This window comes from Neoarius graeffei, chromosome 17, assembly GCF_027579695.1.
Source record: "Neoarius graeffei isolate fNeoGra1 chromosome 17, fNeoGra1.pri, whole genome shotgun sequence".
NCBI classification, from domain to species: domain Eukaryota; kingdom Metazoa; phylum Chordata; class Actinopteri; order Siluriformes; family Ariidae; genus Neoarius; species Neoarius graeffei.
The window spans coordinates 67126043-67145884 of NC_083585.1; the positions used below are offsets into that span (position 1 = coordinate 67126043).

The 19842-nt window shown below is 45.1% G+C and overlaps 1 protein-coding gene across 1 annotated transcript in view; it reads right to left on the reverse strand.

Annotated features, from left to right (window-relative positions):
* The window catches only part of myo7bb (myosin VIIBb), an 88360-nt gene that overhangs the window by 3365 nt on the left and 65153 nt on the right, over nt 1-19842 (reverse strand). Inside the window, exons 43-46 of the mRNA XM_060898234.1 lie at nt 18830-19015; nt 18333-18449; nt 3300-3383; nt 2737-2856 (exon numbers count right to left, since the gene is read on the reverse strand). Coding sequence (XP_060754217.1) covers nt 2737-2856; nt 3300-3383; nt 18333-18449; nt 18830-19015 — 507 coding nt within the window. The remainder of the gene's footprint in view (nt 1-2736; nt 2857-3299; nt 3384-18332; nt 18450-18829; nt 19016-19842) is intronic.

Here is a 19842-nt window from a genome sequence, read left to right on the forward strand (position 1 = left end):
GTGGCCTTAGTGCCTGTCAGCCTGAATAAATAAAGGAATGGCCTCAGTGTGTTTCAGTCTGTATAAATAAAGATCTGGCTGCAGTGCCTGTCAGTCTGAATTAAATAAAGGCGTGGCCTCAGTGCATTTCGGTCTGTATAAATAAAAGCGTGGCCGCAGTGCCTGTAGGTCTGAATTAAATAAAGGCGTGGCCTCAGTGTGTTTCAGTCTGAATAAATAAAGGCGTGGCCTTAGTGCCTGTCACCCTGAATAAATAAAGGAATGGCCTCAGTGTGTTTCGGTCTGTATAAATAAAGATCTGGCTGCAGTGCCTGTCAGTCTGAATTAAATAAAGGCGTGGCCTCAGTGCGTTTCGGTCTGTATAAATAAAAGCATGGCCGCAGTGCCTGTAGGTCTGAATTAAATAAAGGCATGGACTCAGTGTGTTTCAGTCTGAATAAATAAAGGCGTGGCCTCAGTGCCTGTTGGTCTGAATAAATAAAGACGTGGCCTCAGTGCCTGTCAGCCTGAATAAATAAAGGCATGGCCTCAGTGTGTTTCAGTCTGAATAAATAAAGACGTGGCCTCAGTGCCTGTCAGCCTGAATAAATAAAGGCGTGGCCTCAGTGTATTTCAGTCTGAATAAATAAAGACGTGGCCTCAGTGCCTGTCGGTCTGAATAAATAAAGATGTGGCCGCAGTGCCTGTCAGTCTGAATTAAATAAAGGCGTGGCCTCAGGATGTTTCGGTCTATATAAATAAAGGCGTGGCCACAGTGCCTGTCGGTCTTAATTAAATAAAGGCATGACCTCAGTGCGTTTCAGTCTGAATAAATAAAGGCGTGGCCTTAGTGCCTGTCAGCCTGAATAAATAAAGGAATGGCCTCAGTGCGTTTCGGTCTGTATAAATAAAAGCGTGGCTGCAGTGCCTGTAGGTCTGAATTAAATAAAGGCATGGCCTCAGTGTGTTTCAGTCTGAATAAATTAAGGCGTGGCCTCAGTGCCTGTCGGTCTTAATTAAATAAAGGCATTACCTCAGTGCGTTTCGGTCTGTATAAATAAAGATGTGGCCGCAGTGCCTGTCAGTCTGAATTAAATAAAGGCGTGGCCTCAGTGCATTTCGGTCTGTATAAATAAAAGCGTGGCCGCAGTGCCTGTAGGTCTGAATTAAATAAAGGCGTCGTGGCCTCAGTGTGTTTCAGTCTGAATAAATAAAGGCGTGTCCTCAGTGCCTGTCGGTCTTAATTAAATAAAGGCATGACCTCAGTGCGTTTTGGTCTGTATAAATAAAGATGTGGCCGCAGTGCCTGTCAGTCTGAATTAAATAAAGGCGTGGCCTCAGTGTGTTTCAATCTGAATAAATAAAGGCGTGGCCTCAGTGCCTGTCGGTCTGAATAAATAAAGGCGTGGCCTCAGTGCATTTTGGTCTGAATAAATAAAGGTGTGGCCTCAGTGCCTGTCGGTCTGAATTAAATTAAGGCGTGGCCTCAGTGCCTGTCAGCCTGAATAAATAAAGGCATGGCCTCAGTGCCTGTCGGTCTGAATAAATAAAGGCGTGGCCTCAGTGCCTGTCAGCCTGAATAAATAAATCTCATCTCATCTCCTCTCATCTCATCTCATTATCTCTAGCCGCTTTATCCTGTTCTACAGGGTCGCACGCGAGCTGGAGCCTATCCCAGCTGACTACGGGCGAAAGGCGGGGTACACCCTGGACAAGTCGCCAGGTCATCACAGGGCTGACACATAGACACAGACAACCATTCACACTCACATTCACACCTACGCTCAATTTAGAGTCACCAGTTAACCTAACCTGCATGTCTTTGGACTGTGGGGGAAACCGGAGCACCCGGAGGAAACCCACGCGGACACGGGGAGAACATGCAAACTCCGCACAGAAAGGCCCTCGCCGGCCTCGGGGCTCGAACCCAGACCTTCTTGCTGTGAGGCGACAGCGCTAACCACTACACCACTGTGCCACCCAAAACAAGCAAATATTGCAAAATAATATTTTTACACTTTTTTTTTTACGGTTGAGGTGTTTTATTCAGGTGAGTTGATAAAGCAGTATTTCACAAAATAGAAATAGAAACAGGGCGGCATGGTGGTGTAGTGGTTAGTGCTGTTGACTCACAGCAAGAAGGTCCTGGGTTCGAGCCCCGTGGCCGGCGAAGGCCTTTCTGTGCGGAGTTTGCATGTTCTCCCCGTGTCCGCGTGGGTTTCCTCCGGGTGCTCCGGTTTCCCCCACAGTCCAAAGACATGCAGGTTAGGTTAACTGGTGACTCTAAATTGAGCGTAGGTGTGAATGTGAGTGTGAATGGTTGTCTGTGTCTATGTGTCAGCCCTGTGATGACCTGGCGACTTGTCCAGGGTGAACCCCGCCTTTCGCCCGTAGTCAGCTGGGATAGGCTCCAGCTCGCCTGCGACCCTGTAGAACAGGATAAAGCGGCTAGAGATAATGAGATGAGATGAGAAATAGAAACACATTTTTTGCATTTATCACGTGACATGAGCAAATGGAAATGCTACTTTTGTGAAAAAAGAGGCCGCTCTGTAAGGGCTATCGCGAGAGGAGAAAACCTAGCTTTAATTACAAAACATCACGTAATGGAAACACAAGCCATTTGCAACTGTGTTTTATCAAAATTTTTGAAATATCGCTTCTATTTTGCGCAAAACTGCAACAGAAACCTGAATACAGTGGATTCCCTTCTCTACAGAAAGAGCAGTTCAGTGAGAAGGGCTGGGTGTGTCTCACCATAGAGGTTTCACAGAGCAGCGTGTTTCCCTTCACCAGGCTGCCGATGGTCAGGTGGAAGTAGGTGCTGCCACTGGACCAGTTGGTGATTTTGCTGAACGGATGCATCACCAGCACCTCCTACAGGACGACATCACAACACAACACTGTCCTGCCTTTTCTTTTCTTTCTTTCTCTCTCTTTTTCTACTTTCTTTTTATATTTCTCAGTCCTGTACAAAGGTAAACCTTAACATTTAAAATTGAAAATATTTCCTTCTTTTTTGTGTTAATTGTTTTTATTTATAAATAAAAATATTTTACTATAAAAACATGTACATTTTAAATAAAGTACCATCAAACATTTACTTGTAATGCAGTGGCAGTTTGGTCGTAAAGTTATACAGGACATTGTGATCTCCAGTCTCATAGAAAAATGTGAAATGAGTAATCTCCTGTAAACACAGTGGTAATGATGGTCTGGAGAACGTGTTTGTCCCTCACACGAGCATAAAGAGATTCTTTAAAGAGAACCGGAGCCACTGGACTGGAAGCTGAACACTGCTCAGCTGTAGACATGTTTACCTTGGTTTTGGGGTCGATGAGGCTGACTCCTTGCTTGCTGATGGAGATGGTGATGATGTTGGGGTAGTAGCGGTCAGATGATTGCTGTGAAAAAAAAAAGATCCTTCTTCATGGAACACAGAGCAAATCACCACATTACCATAATTTATTATTCTCCAAAAGACAAGAATTTACTGGATGTGTTTTAAACAACTGATGGTAAATGAAGGCGTGGCCTCAGTGCCTGTCAGTCTGAGTAAATTAAGGCGTGGCATAACTGCCTGTTGGTCTGAGTAAATAAAGGCATGGCCTCAGTGCCTGTCGGTCTGAATAAATAAAGGCGTGGCCTCAGTGTATTTTGGTCTGAATAAATAAAGGCGTGGCCGCAGTGCCTGTCAGTCTGAATTAAATAAAGGTGTGGCCTCAGTGCATTTCGGTCTGAATAAATATAGGTGTGGCCTCAGTGCCTGTTGGTCTGAATAAATAAAGGCGTGGCCTCAGTGTGTTTTGGTCTGAATAAATAAAGGCGTGGCCGCAGTGCCTGTCAGTCTGAATTAAATAAAGGCGTGGCCTCAGTGCATTTCGGTCTGAATAAATAAAGGCATGGCCTCAGTGCCTGTCGGTCTGAATAAATAAAGGCGTGGCCTCAGTGCCTGTCAGCATGAATAAATAAAGGCATAACCTCAGTGCCTGTCGGTCTGAATAAATAAAGGCGTGGCCTCAGTGCCTGTCAGCCTGAATAAATAAAGGCGTGGCCTCAGTGCATTTCGGTCGGAATAAATAAAGGCGTGGCCTCAGTGCCTGTCGGTCTGAATAAATAAAGGCGTGGCCTCAGTGCCTGTCAGCCTGAATAAATAAAGGCGTGGCCTCAGTGCATTTCGGTCTGAATAAATAAAGGCATGGCCACAGTGCCTGTCAGCCTGAATAAATAAAGTAGTAACCTCAGTGCCTGTCGGTCTGAATAAAGGCGGGGCCTCAGTGCCTGTCAGCCTGAATAAGTAAAGGTGTGGCCTCAGTGCCTGTCAGCCTGAATAAATAAAGGCGTGGCCTCAGTGCCTGTCGGTCTGAATAAATAAAGGCATGGCCTCAGTGCATTTTGGTCTGAATAAATAAAGGTGTGGCCTCAGTGCCTGTCGGTCTGAATAAATAAAGGCATGGCCTGAGTGCCTGTCAGCCTGAATAAATAAAGGAATGGCCTCAGTGTGTTTTGGTCTGTATAAATAAAGGTGTGGCCTCAGTGCCTGTCGGTCTGAATAAATAAAGGCATGGCCTGAGTGCCTGTCAGCCTGAATAAATAAAGGAATGGCCTCAGTGTGTTTTGGTCTGTATAAATAAAGATGTGGCCGCAGTGCCTGTCAGTCTGAATTAAATAAAGGCATGGCCTCAGGAAGTTTCGGTCTGTATAAATAAAAGCGTGGCCGCAGTGCCGGTAGGTCTGAATTAAATAAAGTTGTGGCCTCAGTGTGTTTCAGTCTGAATAAATAAAGGCGTGGCCTCAGTGCTTGTCGATCTAAATAAATAAAGGCGTGGACTCAGTGCCTGTCAGTATGAATAAATAAAGGCATGGCCCAAGTGCCTGTCAGTCTGAATAAATAAAGCGTGGCCTCAGTGCATTTCGGTCTGTATAAATAAAAGCGGGGCCGCAGTGCGTGTACGTCTGAATAAATAAAGGCGTGGCCTCAGTGTGTTTCAGTCTGAATAAATAAAGGCGTGGCCCCAGTGCCTGTTGGTCTGAATAAATAAAGGCGTGGCCTCAGTGCATTTCGGTCTGAATAAATAAAGGCATGGCCTCAGTGCCTGTCGGTCTGAATAAATAAAGGCGTGGCCTCAGTGCCTGTCAGCCTGAATAAATAAAGGTGTAACCTCAGTGCCTGTCAGCCTGAATAAATAAAGGTGTGGCCTCAGTGCATTTTGGTCTGAATAAATAAACACGTGGCCGCAGTGCCTGTCAGTCTGAATTAAATAAAGACGTGGCCTCAGTGCATTTCGATCTGAATAAATTAAGGTGTGGCCTCAGTGCCTGTTGGTCTGAATAAATAAAGGCGTGGCCTCAGTGCCTGTTGGTCTGAATAAATAAAGGCGTAACCTCAGTCCCTGTCAGCCTGAATAAATAAAGGTGTGGCCTCAGTGCATTTTGATCTGAATAAATAAAGGTGTGGCCTCAGTGCCTGTCGGTCTGAATAAATAAAGGCGTGGCCTCAGTGTGTTTTGATCTGAATAAATAAAGGTGTGGCCACAGTGCCTGTCAGTCTGAATTAAATAAAGGTGTGGCCTCAGTGCATTTCGGTCTGAATAAATAAAGGTGTGGCCTCAGTGCCTGTTGGTCTGAATAAATATAGGTGTGGCCTCAGTGCCTGTTGGTCTGAATAAATAAAGGCGTGGCCTCAGTGCATTTCGGTCTGAAGAAATAAAGGTGTGGCCTCAGTGCCTGTTGGTCTGAATAAATAAAGGCATGGCCTCAGTGTGTTTTGGTCTGAATAAATAAAGGTGTGGCCGCAGTGCCTGTCAGTCTGAATTAAATAAAGGCGTGGCCTCAGTGCATTTTGGTCTGAATAAATAAAGGCGTGGCCTCAGTGCCTGTTGGTCTGAATAAATAAAGGCGTGGCCTCAGTGTGTTTTGGTCTGAATAAATAAAGGCGTGGCCGCAGTGCCTGTCACTCTGAATTAAATAAAGGCGTGGCCTCACTGCATTTCGGTCTGAATAAATAAAGGCATGGCCTCAGTGCCTGTCGGTCTGAATAAATAAAGGCGTGGCCTCAGTGCCTATCAGCCTGAATAAATAAAGGCGTGGCCTCAGTGCATTTCGGTCTGAATAAATAAAGGCATGGCCTCAGTGCCTGTCGGTCTGAATAAATAAAGGCGTGGCCTCAGTGCATTTTGGTCTGAATAAATAAAGGTGTGGCCTCAGTGCCTGTCGGTCTGAATAAATAAAGGAGTGGCCTCAGTGTATTTTGGTCTGAATAAATAAAGGCGTGGCCGCAGTGCCTGTCAGTCTGAATTAAATAAAGGCGTGGCCTCAGTGCATTTCGGTCTGAATAAATATAGGTGTGGCCTCAGTGCCTGTTGGTCTGAATAAATAAAGGCGTGGCCTCAGTGTGTTTTGGTCTGAATAAATAAAGGCGTGGCCGCAGTGCCTGTCAGTCTGAACTAAATAAAGGCGTGGCCTCAGTGCATTTCGGTCTGAATAAATAAAGGTGTGGCTTCAGTGCCTGTTGGTCTGAATAAATAAAGGCGTGGCCTCAGTGTATTTTGTTCTGAATAAATGAAGCGTGGCCGCAGTGCCTGTCAGTCTGAATAAATAAAGGCATTGCCTTAGTGCCTCTCAGCCTGAATAAATAAAGGAATGGCCTCAGTGTGTTTCGGTCTGTACAAATAAAGATGTGGCCGCAGTGCCTGTCAGTCTGAATTTAATAAAGGCATGGCCTCAGGACATTTCCGTCTGTATAAATAAAAGCGTGGCCGCAGTGCCTGTAGGTCTGAATTAAATAAAGTTGTGGCCTCAGTGCATTTCAGTCTGAATAAATAAAGGCGTGGCCGCAGTGCCTGTCAGTCTGAATTAAATAAAGGCGTGGCCTCAGTGCATTTCGGTCTGAATAAATAAAGGTGTGGCCTCAGTGCCTGTTGGTCTGAATAAACAAAGACGTGGCCTCACTGTGTTTTGGTCTGAATAAATAAAGGCGTGGCCGCAGTGCCTGTCAGTCTGAATTAAATAAAAGCGTGTCCTCAGTGCATTTTGGTCTGAATAAATAAAGGTGTGGCCTCAGTGCCTGTTTGACTGAATAAATAAAAGCGTGGCCTCAGTGTGTTTTCGTCTGAATAAATAAAGGCGTGGCCGCAGTGCCTGTAGGTCTGAATTAAATAAAGGCGTGGCCTCAGTGCATTTCGGTCTGAATAAATAAAGGCGTGACCTCAATGCATTTTGGTCTGAATAAATAAAGGTGTGGCCTCAGTGCCAGTCGGTCTGAATAAATAAAGGCGTGGCCTTAGTGCCTGTCAGCCTGAATAAATAAAGGAGTGGCCTCAGTGTGTTTCGGTCTGAATAAATAAAGGTGTGGCCTCAGTGCCTGTCGGTCTGAATAAATAAAGGCGTGGCCTTAGTGCCTGTCAGCCTGAATAAATAAAGGAGTGGCCTCAGTGTGTTTTGGTCTGAATAAATAAAGGTGTGGCCTCAGTGCCTGTCAGCCTGAATAAATAAAGGCGTGGCCTCAGTGTGTTTCAGTCTGAATCAATAAAGGCGTGGTCTCAGTGCCTGTCGGTCTGAATAAATAAAGACGTGGCCTCAGTGCCTGTCAGCCTGAATAAATAAAGGCATGGCCTCAGTGTGTTTCAGTCTGAATAAATAAAGACGTGGCCTTAGTGCCTGTCAGCCTGAATAAATAAAGGAATGGCCTCAGTGTGTTTCAGTCTGAATAAATAAAGGCGTGGCCTCAGTGCCTGTCGGTCTGAATAAATAAAGACGTTGCCTCAGTGCCTGTCAGCCTGAATAAATAAAGGCGTGGCCTCAGTGTGTTTCAGTCTGAATAAATAAAGACGTGGCCTCAGTGCCTGTCAGCCTGAATAAATAAAGGCGTGTCCTCAGTGCATTTCGGTCTGAATAATTAAAGGCATGGCCTCAGTGCCTGTCGGTCTGAATAAATAAAGGCGTGGCCTCAGTGCCTATCAGCCTGAATGAATAAAGGCGTGGCCTCAGTGCATTTCAGTCTGAATAAATAAAGGCATGGCCTCAGTGCCTGTCGGTCTGAATAAATAAAGGTGTGGCCTCAGTGCATTTTGGTCTGAATAAATAAAGGTGTGGCCTCAGTGCCTGTCGGTCTGAATAAATAAAGGCGTGGCCTCAGTGTATTTTGGTCTGAATAAATAAAGGCGTGGCCGCAGTGCCTGTCAGTCTGAATTAAATAAAGGCCTGGCCTCAGTGCATTTCGGTCTGAATAAATAAAGGTGTGGCCTCAGTGCCTGTTGGTCTGAATAAATAAAGGCGTGGCCTCAGTGTGTTTTGGTCTGAATAAATAAAGCGTGGCCTCAGTGCCTGTCAGTCTGAACTAAATAAAGGCGTGGCCTCAGTGCATTTCGGTCTGAATAAATAAAGGTGTTGCCTCAGTGCCTGTCGGTCTGAATAAATAAAGGCGTGGCCTCAGTGTGTTTTGGTCTGAATAAATAAAGGCGTGGCCGCAGTGCCTGTCAGTCTGAACTAAATAAAGGCGTGGCCTCAGTGCATTTCGGTCTGAATAAATAAAGGTGTGGCCTCAGTGCCTGTTGGTCTGAAAAAATAAAGGCGTGGCCTCAGTGTGTTTTGGTCTGAAAAAATAAAGGCGTGGCCACAGTGCCTGTCAGTCTAAATTAAATAAAGGCGTGTCCTCAGTGCATTTCGGTCTGAATAAATAAAGGCATGGCCTCAGTGCCTGTCGGTCTGAATAAATAAAGGCGTGGCCTCAGTGCATTTTGGTCTGAATAAATAATGGTGTGGCCTCAGTGCCTGTCGGTCTGAATAAATAAAGGCGTGGCCTCAGTGCCTGTCGTTCTTAATTAAGTAAAGGCATGGCCTCAGTGCGTTTCGGTCCGAATAAATAAAGGCGTGGCCTTAGTGCCTGTCAGCCTGAATAAATAAAGGAATGGCCTCAGTGTGTTTCGGTCTGTATAAATAAAGATCTAGCTGCAGTGCCTGTCAGTCTGAATTAAATAACGGCGTGGCCTCAGTGCGTTTCGGTCTGTATAAATAAAAGCGTGGCCACAGTGCCTGTAGGTCTGAATTAAATAAAGGCGTGGCCTCAGTGTTTTTCAGTCTGAATAAATAAAGGTGTGGCCTCAGTGCCTGTCGGTCTGAATAAATAAAGGCGTGGCCTTAGTGCCTGTCAGCCTGAATAAATAAAGGAGTGGCCTCAGTGTGGTTCGGTCTGAATAAATAAAGGTGTTGCCTCAGTGCCTGTCAGCCTGAATAAATAAAGGCGTGGCCTCAGTGTGTTTCAGTCTGAATCAATAAAGGCGTGGTCTCAGTGCCTGTCGGTCTGAATAAATAAAGACGTTGCCTCAGTGCCTGTCAGCCTGAATAAATAAAGGCATGGCCTCAGTGTTTTTCAGTCTGAATAAATAAAGACGTGGCCTTAGTGCCTGTCAGCCTGAACAAATAAAGGAATGGCCTCAGTGTGTTTCAGTGTGAATAAAAAAAGGCGTGGCCTCAGTGCCTTTCAGTCTGAATAAATAAAGACGTGGCCTCAGTGCCTGTCAGCCTGAATAAATAAAGGCGTGGCCTCAGTGTTTTTCAGTCTGAATAAATAAAGACGTGGCCTCAGTGCCTGTCAGCCTGAATAAATAAAGGCGTGTCCTCAGTGCATTTCGGTCTGAATAATTAAAGGCATGGCCTCAGTGCCTGTCGGTCTCAATAAATAAAGGCGTGGCCTCAGTGCCTATCAGCCTGAATAAATAAAGGCGTGGCCTCAGTGCATTTCGGTCTGAATAAATAAAGGCGTGGCCTCAGTGCCTGTCGGTCTGAATAAATAAAGGTGTGGCCTCAGTGCATTTTGGTCTGAATAAATAAAGGTGTGGCCTCAGTGCCTGTCGGTCTGAATAAATAAAGGCGTGGCCTCAGTGTATTTTGGTCTGAATAAATAAAGGCGTGGCCGCAGTGCCTGTCAGTCTGAATTAAATAAAGGCGTGGCCTCAGTGCATTTCGGTCTGAATAAATATAGGTGTGGCCTCAGTGCCTGTTGGTCTGAATAAATAAAGGCGTGGCCTCAGTGTGTTTTGGTCTGAATAAATAAAGGCGTGGCCTCAGTGCCTGTCAGTCTGAATTAAATAAAGGCCTGGCCTCAGGGCATTTCGGTCTGAATAAATAAAGGTGTGGCCTCAGTGCCTGTTGGTCTGAATAAATAAAGGCGTGGCCTCAGTGTGTTTTGGTCTGAATAAATAAAGCGTGGCCGCAGTGCCTGTCAGTCTGAACTAAATAAAGGCGTGGCCTCAGTGCATTTTGGTCTGAATAAATAAAGGTGTGGCCTCAGTGCCTGTCGGTCTGAATAAATAAAGGCGTGGCCTCAGTGTGTTTTGGTCTGAATAAATAAAGGCGTGGCCGCAGTGCCTGTCAGTCTGAACTAAATAAAGGCGTGGCCTCAGTGCATTTCGGTCTGAATAAATAAAGGTGTGGCCTCAGTGCCTGTCGGTCTGAATAAATAAAGGCGTGGCCTCAGTGTGTTTTGGTCTGAATAAATAAAGGCGTGGCCGCAGTGCCTGTCAGTCTGAACTAAATAAAGGCGTGGCCTCAGTGCATTTCGGTCTGAATAAATAAAGGTGTGGCCTCAGTGCCTGATGGTCTGAAAAAATAAAGGCGTGGCCTCAGTGTGTTTTGGTCTGAATAAATAAACCGTGGCCACAGTGCCTGTCAGTCTAAATTAAATAAAGGCGTGGCCTCAGTGCATTTCGGTCTGAATAAATAAAGGCATGGCCTCAGTGCCTGTCGGTCTGAATAAATAAAGGCGTGGCCTCAGTGCATTTTGGTCTGAATAAATAATGGTGTGGCCTCAGTGCCTGTCGGTCTGAATAAATAAAGGCGTGGCCTCAGTGCCTGTCGGTCTTAATTAAGTAAAGGCATGGCCTCAGTGCGTTTCGGTCTGAATAAGTAAAGGCGTGGCCTTAGTGCCTGTCAGCCTGAATAAATAAAGGAATGGCCTCAGTGTGTTTCGGTCTGTATAAATAAAGATCTAGCTGCAGTGCCTGTCAGTCTGAATTAAATAAAGGCGTGGCCTCAGTGTGTTTCGGTCTGAATAAATAAAGGTGTGGCCTCAGTGCCTGTCAGCCTGAATAAATAAAGGCGTGGCCTCAGTGTGTTTCAGTCTGAATCAATAAAGGCGTGGTCTCAGTGCCTGTCGGTCTGAATAAATAAAGACGTGGCCTCAGTGCCTGTCAGCCTGAATAAATAAAAGCATGGCCTCAGTGTGTTTCAGTCTGAATAAATAAAGACGTGGCCTTAGTGCCTGTCAGCCTGAATAAATAAAGGAATGGCCTCAGTGTGTTTCAGTCTGAATAAATAAAGGCGTGGCCTCAGTGCCTGTCGGTCTGAATAAATAAAGACGTGGCCTCAGTGCCTGTCAGCCTGAATAAATAAAGGCTTGGCCTCAGTGTGTTTCAGTCTGAATAAATAAAGACGTGGCCTCAGTGCCTGTCAGCCTGAATAAATAAAGGCGTGTCCTCAGTGCATTTCGGTCTGAATAATTAAAGGCATGGCCTCAGTGCCTGTCGGTCTGAATAAATAAAGGCGTGGCCTCAGTGCCTATCAGCCTGAATAAATAAAGGCGTGGCCTCAGTGCATTTCGGTCTGAATAAATAAAGGCATGGCCTCAGTGCCTGTCGGTCTGAACAAATAAAGGTGTGGCCTCAGTGCATTTTGGTCTGAATAAAGAAAGGTGTGGCCTCAGTGCCTGTCGGTCTGAATAAATAAAGGCGTGGCCTCAGTGTATTTTGGTCTGAATAAATAAAGGCGTGGCCGCAGTGCCTGTCAGTCTGAATTAAATAAAGGCGTGGCCTCAGTGCATTTCGGTCTGAATAAATATAGGTGTGGCCTCAGTGCCTGTTGGTCTGAATAAATAAAGGCCTGGCCTCAGTGCATTTCGGTCTGAATAAATAAAGGTGTGGCCTCAGTGCCTGTTGGTCTGAATAAATAAAGGCGTGGCCTCAGTGTGTTTTGGTCTGAATAAATAAAGCGTGGCCGCAGTGCCTGTCAGTCTGAACTAAATAAAGGCGTGGCCTCAGTGCATTTTGGTCTGAATAAATAAAGGTGTGGCCTCAGTGCCTGTCGGTCTGAATAAATAAAGGCGTGGCCTCAGTGTGTTTTGGTCTGAATAAATAAAGACGTGGCCGGAGTGCCTGTCAGTCTGAACTAAATAAAGGCGTGGCCTCAGTGCATGTCGGTCTGAATAAATAAAGGTGTGGCCTCAGTGCCTGTCGGGCTGAATAAATAAAGGCGTGGCCTCAGTGTGTTTTGGTCTGAATAAATAAAGGCGTGGCCGCAGTGCCTGTCAGTCTGAACTAAATAAAGGCGTGGCCTCAGTGCATTTCGGTCTGAATAAATAAAGGTGTGGCCTCAGTGCCTGTTGGTCTGAAAAAATAAAGGCTTGGCCTCAGTGTGTTTTGGTCTGAATAAATAAAGGCGTGGCCACAGTGCCTGTCAGTCTAAATTAAATAAAGGCGTGGCCTCAGTGCATTTCTGTCTGAATAAATAAAGGCATGGCCTCAGTGCCTGTCTGTCTGAATAAATAAAGGCGTGGCCTCAGTGCATTTTGGTCTGAATAAATAATGGTGTGGCCTCAGTGCCTGTCGGTCTGAATAAATAAAGGCGTGGCCTCAGTGCCTGTCGGTCTTAATTAAGTAAAGGCATGGCCTCAGTGCGTTTCGGTCTGAATAAATAAAGGCGTGGCCTTAGTGCCTGTCAGCCTGAATAAATAAAGGATGGCCTCAGTGTGTTTCGGTTTGTATAAATAAAGATCTGGCTGCAGTGCCTGTCAGTCTGAATTAAATAAAAGCGTGGCCTCAGTTCGTTTCGGTCTGTAAAAATAAAAGCATGGCCGCAGTGCCTGTAGGTCTGAATTAAATAAAGGCGTGGCCTCAGTGTGTTTCAGTCTGAATAAATAAAGGCGTGGCCTCAGTGCCTGTCGGTCTGAATAAATAAAGGCATGGCTTCAGTGCATTTTGGTCTGAATAAATAAAGGTGTGGCCTCAGTGCCTGTCGGTCTGAATAAATAAAAGCATGGCCTGAGTGGCTGTCAGCCTGAATAAATAAAGGAATAGCCTCAGTGTGTTTCGGTCTGTATAAATAAAGATGTGGTCGCAGTGCCTGTCAGTCTGAATTAAATAAAGGCATGGCCTCAGGACGTTTCGGCTGTATAAATAAAAGCGTGGCCGCAGTGCCTGTAGGTCTGAATTAAATAAAGTTGTGGGCTCAGTGTGTTTCAGTCTGAATAAATAAAGGCGTGGCCTCAGTGCCTGTCGGTCTAAATAAATAAAGGCGTGGCCTCAGTGCCTGTCAGCCTGAATAAATAAAGGCGTGGCCTCAGTGCCTGTCAGTATGAATAAATAAAGGCGTGGCCTCAGTGCCTGTCAGTATGAATAAATAAAGGCATGGCCTAAGTGCCTGTCAGTCTGAATAATTAAAGGCGTGGCCTCAGTGCATTTCGGTCTGTATAAATAAATGCGTGGCCACAGTGCGTGTAGGTCTGAATAAATAAAGGCGTGGCCTCAGTGTGTTTCAGTCTGAATAAATAAAGGCGTGGCCTCAGTGTGTTTTGGTCTGAATAAATAAAGACGTGGCCGCAGTGCCTGTCAGTCTGAATTAAATAAAGGCGTGGCCTCAGTGCATTTCGGTCTGAATAAATAAAAGCATGGCCTCTGTGCCTGTCAGTCTGAATAAATAAAGGCGTGGCCTCAGTGCCTGTCAGCCTGAATAAATAAAGGCGTAAAGTCAGTGCCTGTCAGCCTGAATAAATAAAGGTGTGGCCTCAGTGCATTTTGTTCAGAATAAATAAAGGTGTGGCCTCCGTGCCTGTCGGTCTGAATAAATAAAGACGTGACCTCAGTGTGTTTTCGTCTGAATAAATAAAGGCGTGGCCGCAGTGCCTGTCAGTCTGAATTAAATAAAGGCATGGCCTCAGTGCATTTCGGTCTGAATAAATAAAGGTGTGGCCTCAGTGCCTGTTGGTCTGAATAAATAAAGGCGTGGCCTCAGTGTGTTTTGGTCTGAATAAATAAAGGCGTGGCCTCAGTGCCTGTCAGCCTGAATAAATAAAGGCGTGGCCTCAGTGCCTTTCGGTCTGAATAAATAAAGGCATGGCCTCAGTGCCTCTCGGTCTGAATAAATAAAGGCGTGGCCTCAGTGCCTGTCAGCCTGAATAAATAAAGGCGTAACCTCAGTGCCTGTCGGTCTGACTAAATAAAGGCGTGGCCTCAGTGCCTGTCAGCCTGAATAAATAAAGGCGTGGCCTCAGTGCCTGTCAGCCTGAATAAATAAAGGCATGGCCTCAGTGCCTCTCGGTCTGAATAAATAAAGGCGTGGCCTCAGTGCCTGTCAGCCTGAATAAATAAAGGCGTAATCTCAGTGCCTGTCGGTCTGACTAAATAAATGCGTGGCCTCAGTGCCTGTCAGCCTGAATAAATAAAGGCGTGGCCTCAGTGCCTGTCAGCCTGAATAAATAAAGGCGTGGCCTCAGTGCATTTCGGTCTGAATAAATAAAGGCATGGCCTCAGTGCCTGTCAGCCTGAATAAATAAAGGAATGGCCTCATTGCGTATCGTTCTGTATAAATAAAAGCGTGGCTGCAGTGCCTGTAGGTCTGAATAAATAAAGACGTGGCCTCAGTGCCTGTCAGCCTGAATAAATAAAGGCGTGGCCTCATTGCATTTCGGTCTGTATAAATAAAGATCTGGCTGTGGCCTCAGTGCCTGTCGGTCTTAATTAAATAAAGGCATGGCCTCAGTGCGTTTCGGTCTGAATAAATAAATGCGTGGCCTTAGTGCCTGTCAGCCTGAATAAATAAAGGAATGGCCTCAGTGTGTTTCGGTCTGTATAAATCAAGATCTAGCTTCAGTGCCTGTCAATCTGAATTAAATAAAGGCGTGGCCTCAGTGCGTTTCGGTCTGTATAAATAAAAGCGTGGCCACAGTGCCTGTAGGTCTGAATAAATAAAGGCGTGGCCTCATTGTTTTTCAGTCTGAATAAATAAAGGCGTGGCCTCAGTGCCTGTCGGTCTGAATAAATAAAGACGTGGCCTCAGTGCCTGTCAGCCTGAATAAATAAAGGCATGGCTTCAGTGTATTTTGGTCTGAATAAATAAAAATGTGGCCTCAGTGCCTGTCGGTCTGAATAAATAAATGCATTGCCTTAGTGCCTCTCAGCCTGAATAAATAAAGGAATGGCCTCAGTGTGTTTCGGTCTGTACAAATAAAGATGTGGCTGCAGTGCCTGTCAGTCTGAATTAAATAAAGGCATGGCCTCAGGACATTTCCGTCTGTATAAATAAAAGCGTGTCCGCAGTGCCTGTAGGTCTGAATTAAATAAAGTTGTGGCCTCAATGTGTTTCAGTCTGAATAAATAAAGGCGTGGCCGCAGTGCCTGTCAGTCTGAATTAAATAAAGGCGTGGCCTGAGTGCATTTCGGTCTGAATAAATAAAGGTGTGGCCTCAGTGCCTGTTGGTCTGAATAAATAAAGGCGTGGCCTCAGTGCCAGTCGGTCTGAATAAATAAAGGCGTGGCCTCAGTGCCTGTCAGCCTGAATAAATAAAGGAGTGGCCTCAGTGTGTTTCGGTCTGAATAAATAAAGGCGTGGTCTCAGTGCCTGTCGGTCTGAATAAATAAAGACGTGGCCTCAGTGCCTGTCAGCCTGAATAAATAAAGGCATGGCCTCAGTGTGTTTCAGTCTGAATAAATAAAGGCGTGGCCTCAGTGCCTGTCGATCTGAATAAATAAAGACGTGGCCTCAGTGCCTGTCAGCGTGAATAAATAAAGGCGTGGCCTCAGTGTGTTTCAGTCTGAATAAATAAAGACGTGGCCTCAGTGCCTGTCGGTCTGAATAAATAAAGATGTGGCCGCAGTTCCTGTCAGTCTGAATTAATTAAAGGCGTGGCCTCAGGACGTTTCGGTCTATATAAATAAAGGCGTGGCCACAGTGCCTGTCGGTCTTAATTAAATAAAGGCATGCCCTCATTGCGTTTCGTTCTGTATAAATAAAAGCGTGGCTGCAGTGCCTGTAGGTCTGAATTAAATAAAGGCATGGCCTCAGTGTGTTTCAGTCTGAATAAATAAAGGCGTGGCCTCAGTGCCTGTCGGTCTTCATTAAATAAAGGCATGACCTCAGTGTGTTTCGGTCTGTATAAATAAAGATGTGGCCGCAGTGCCTGTCAGTCTGAATTAAATAAAGGCGTGGCCTCAGTGTGTTTCAGTCTGAATAAATAAAGGCGTGGCCTCAGTGCCTGTCGGTCTTCATTAAATAAAGGCATGACCTCAGTGTGTTTCAGTCTGAATAAATAAAGGCGTGGCCTCAGTGCCTGTCGGTCTTCATTAAATAAAGGCATGACCTCAGTGTGTTTCGGTCTGTATAAATAAAGATGTGGCCGCAGTGCCTGTCAGTCTGAATTAAATAAAGGCGTGGCCTCAGTGTGTTTCAGTCTGAATAAATAAAGGCGTGGCCTCAGTGCCTGTCGGTCTTCATTAAATAAAGGCATGACCTCAGTGTGTTTCGGTCTGTATAAATAAAGATGTGGCCGCAGTGCCTGTCAGTCTGAATTAAATAAAGGCGTGGCCTCAGTGTGTTTCAGTCTGAATAAATAAAGGCGTGGCCTCAGTGCCTGTCGGTCTTCATTAAATAAAGGCATGACCTCAGTGTGTTTCGGTCTGTATAAATAAAGATGTGGCCGCAGTGCCTGTCAGTCTGAATTAAATAAAGGCGTGGCCTCAGTGTGTTTCAGTCTGAATAAATAAAGGCGTGGCCTCAGTGCCTGTCGGTCTTAATAAAATAAAGGCATGACCTCAGTACATTTCTGTCTGTATAATTAAAAGCATGGCCGCAGTGCCTGTAGGTCTGAATTAAATAAAGGCGTGGCCTCAGTGTGTTTCAGTCTGAATAAATAAAGGCGTGGCCTCAGTGCCTGTCGGTCTTAATAAAATAAAGGCATGACCTCAGTGCGTTTCGGTCTGTATAAATAAAGATGTGGCCGCAGTGCCTGTCAGTCTGAATTAAATAAAGTTGTGGCCTCAGTGTGTTTCAGTCTGAATAAATAAAGGCGTGGCCTCAGTGCCTGTTGGTCTGAATAAATAAAGACATGGCCTCAGTGCCTGTCAGCCTGAATAAATAAAGGTGTGGCGTCAGTGCATTTTGGTCTGAATAAATAAAGGTGTGGCCTCAGTGCCTGTCGGCCTGAATAAATAAAGGCGTGGCCTCAGTGTGTTTCGGTCTGTATAAATAAAGATGTGGCCGCAGTGCCTGTCAGTCTGAATTAAATAAAATTGTGGCCTCAGTGTGTTTCAGTCTGAATAAATAAAGGCGTGGCCTCAGTGCCTGTCGGTCTGAATAAATAAAGACGTGGCCTCAGTGCCTGTCAGCCTTAATAAATAAAGGTTTGGCGTCAGTGCATTTTGGTCTGAATAAATAAAGGTGTGGCCTCAGTGCCTGTCAGTCTGAATAAATAAAGGCATGGCCTTAGTGCCTGTCAGCCTGAATAAATAAAGGAATGGCCTCAGTGTGTTTCGGTCTGTATAAATAAATATGTGGCCGCAGTGCCTGTCAGTCTGAATTAAATAAAGGCGTGGCCTCAGAACGTTTCGGTCTATATAAATTAAGGCATGGCCGCAGTGCCTGTCAGTCTTAATTAAATAAAGGCATGACCTCAGTGCGTTTCAGTGTGAATAAATAAATGCGTGGCCTCAGTGCCTGTCGGTCTGAATAAATAAAGGCGTGGCCTCAGTGCCTGTCAGCCTGAATAAATAAAGGCATGGCCTCAGTGCCTGTCAGTATGAATAAATAAAGGCGTGGCCTAAGTGCCTGTCAGTCTGAATAAATAAAGGCATGGCCTCACTGCCTGTCAATCTGAATAAATAAAGGTGTGGCCTCAGTGCCTGTCAGTCTTAATAAATAAAGGCGTGGCCTCAGTGCCTGTCAGTCTGAATAAATAAAGGCATGGCCTCAGTGACTGTCAATCTGAATAAATAAAGGCGTGTGCCTCAGTGCCTGTCAGTCTTAATAAATAAAGGTGTGGCCTCAGTGCCTGTCGGTCTGAATAAATAAAGGCGTGGCCTCAGTGCCTGTCAGCCTGAATAAATAAAGGCGTGGCCTCAGTGCCTTTCAATCTGAATAAATAAAGATGTGGCCTCAGTGCCTGTTGGTCTGAATAAATAAAGGCGTGGCCTCAGTGCCTGTCGATCTGAATAAATAAAGGCGTGGCCTCAGTGCCTGTCAGCCTGAATAAATAAAGGCGTGGCCTCAGTGCCTGTCAGTCTGAATAAATGGAGATTTGGTTTCTGTCATTCCACATAATTAAAACTTTTTAAATTAAGTTCAGTTTATAACATTCTCCTTTTTTTTACCTTCACTTCGAAGAAGGCACAGCCGAACGTGGGCCACGAACTGATGGCCTTCAGGAAGCGCAATTTAGCCTCATCCACTGTGATTCCTGCCTGCTTATTGTACACACTGATTATGTGCTGTAACATAAAACACACACACACACACACACACACACACACACACACACACACACACACACACACACACACACACAGCTGTTTTAATCTTGGATAGAGAGACAGACAGACAGAAGGACAGATATTCAGATGGATAACTGGATAGGAATATGGACAGAGGGATGGACAGACAGAGAGACAGATAGATGAACAGATACTGTAGACATTCAGACCAGTGGACTGTTAGACAGGCAGAGAGACAGACAGAAGGACAGACAGATAAATATATGTTTGGAGGCTGAACATTTATTTCTGTTACAAACTGAAGTGAATTTATGCAACACTGATGATGATGATGGTGTGTGTGTGTGTGTGTGTGTGTGTGTGTGTGTGTAACGGACCTTTTTCCAGTCCTCAGTGGACATGATCTTGTGCTGATCAGGGGGTACGAGATCCTTCATCATTTTGGGAATCATGATGAACTGTGTTCGGTCTGCGTCCACTTTCACCCTGAACAGGAGCCCGGCCAGAGCGATCAGGTCCTCCTTCTCCACGCTGTGATAGCCGCGCAGATATTTCGGCAACTCCTGACCAAACACAACGCAGCACACAGCACAGTGTTCAGAGGCCCAGCACAGCCAACTGACACAGCTGTCACGGGATTGTGAACAATATATCAAAAATATATTTTTAGAGAGATATGAAAAATAAAACACCCAGACGTTTAGACTTTGATTAAAAGCAGACAAACTGTTGGAAAGCGTATAATTCGAGATGGCACTGATCCGATCCAGGATCCGGGATCAGTATTGGGTATCACTCAATACCAACAAAAAACGGTTGATCAGCTATCGGAGGAAAAAAACCTGGAGTTGGTCATGTAACAAATTAAACAATGTAGAAACAAGATGTGAAAAAGATTGTTTTTTTATATAATGTAAATGCTTCCACATAAATAAACTTTATACGGATTTTTTTGTGTGAAATTAATGGTTTTATCTTAAGGCTTTTTTAATCATTGTGACTAAAATGATTTTACCACAAAGTATAGAGATGTATGCTTCTACACAGCAAACTATTCAGTAATTATTTATGCCTTTTTTCTTTGTCTGTTTAACAAAATGTTAGAAACATGATGAATTGTAGCAACTTCAGCTTGACATAACACCATTTCATGTGCACACACACAAACACGTGTGAGAGTTGTAGTATTAATTATAACGAGACTGTCAATGACGGCGTAGCTCACTCCGGCCCCATCTAGTCCAGAAGGAACGATCTAAAGTGGGCCACCTTGCGTAATAAATGTTGCAGGTTCTGTACACTATATACAAGCTATATATAGAAGCGATATCCACCCTAAGAATACCGACCTATTTACCAGAAAGAATCCAAAACGGCGAGGAATTGACCG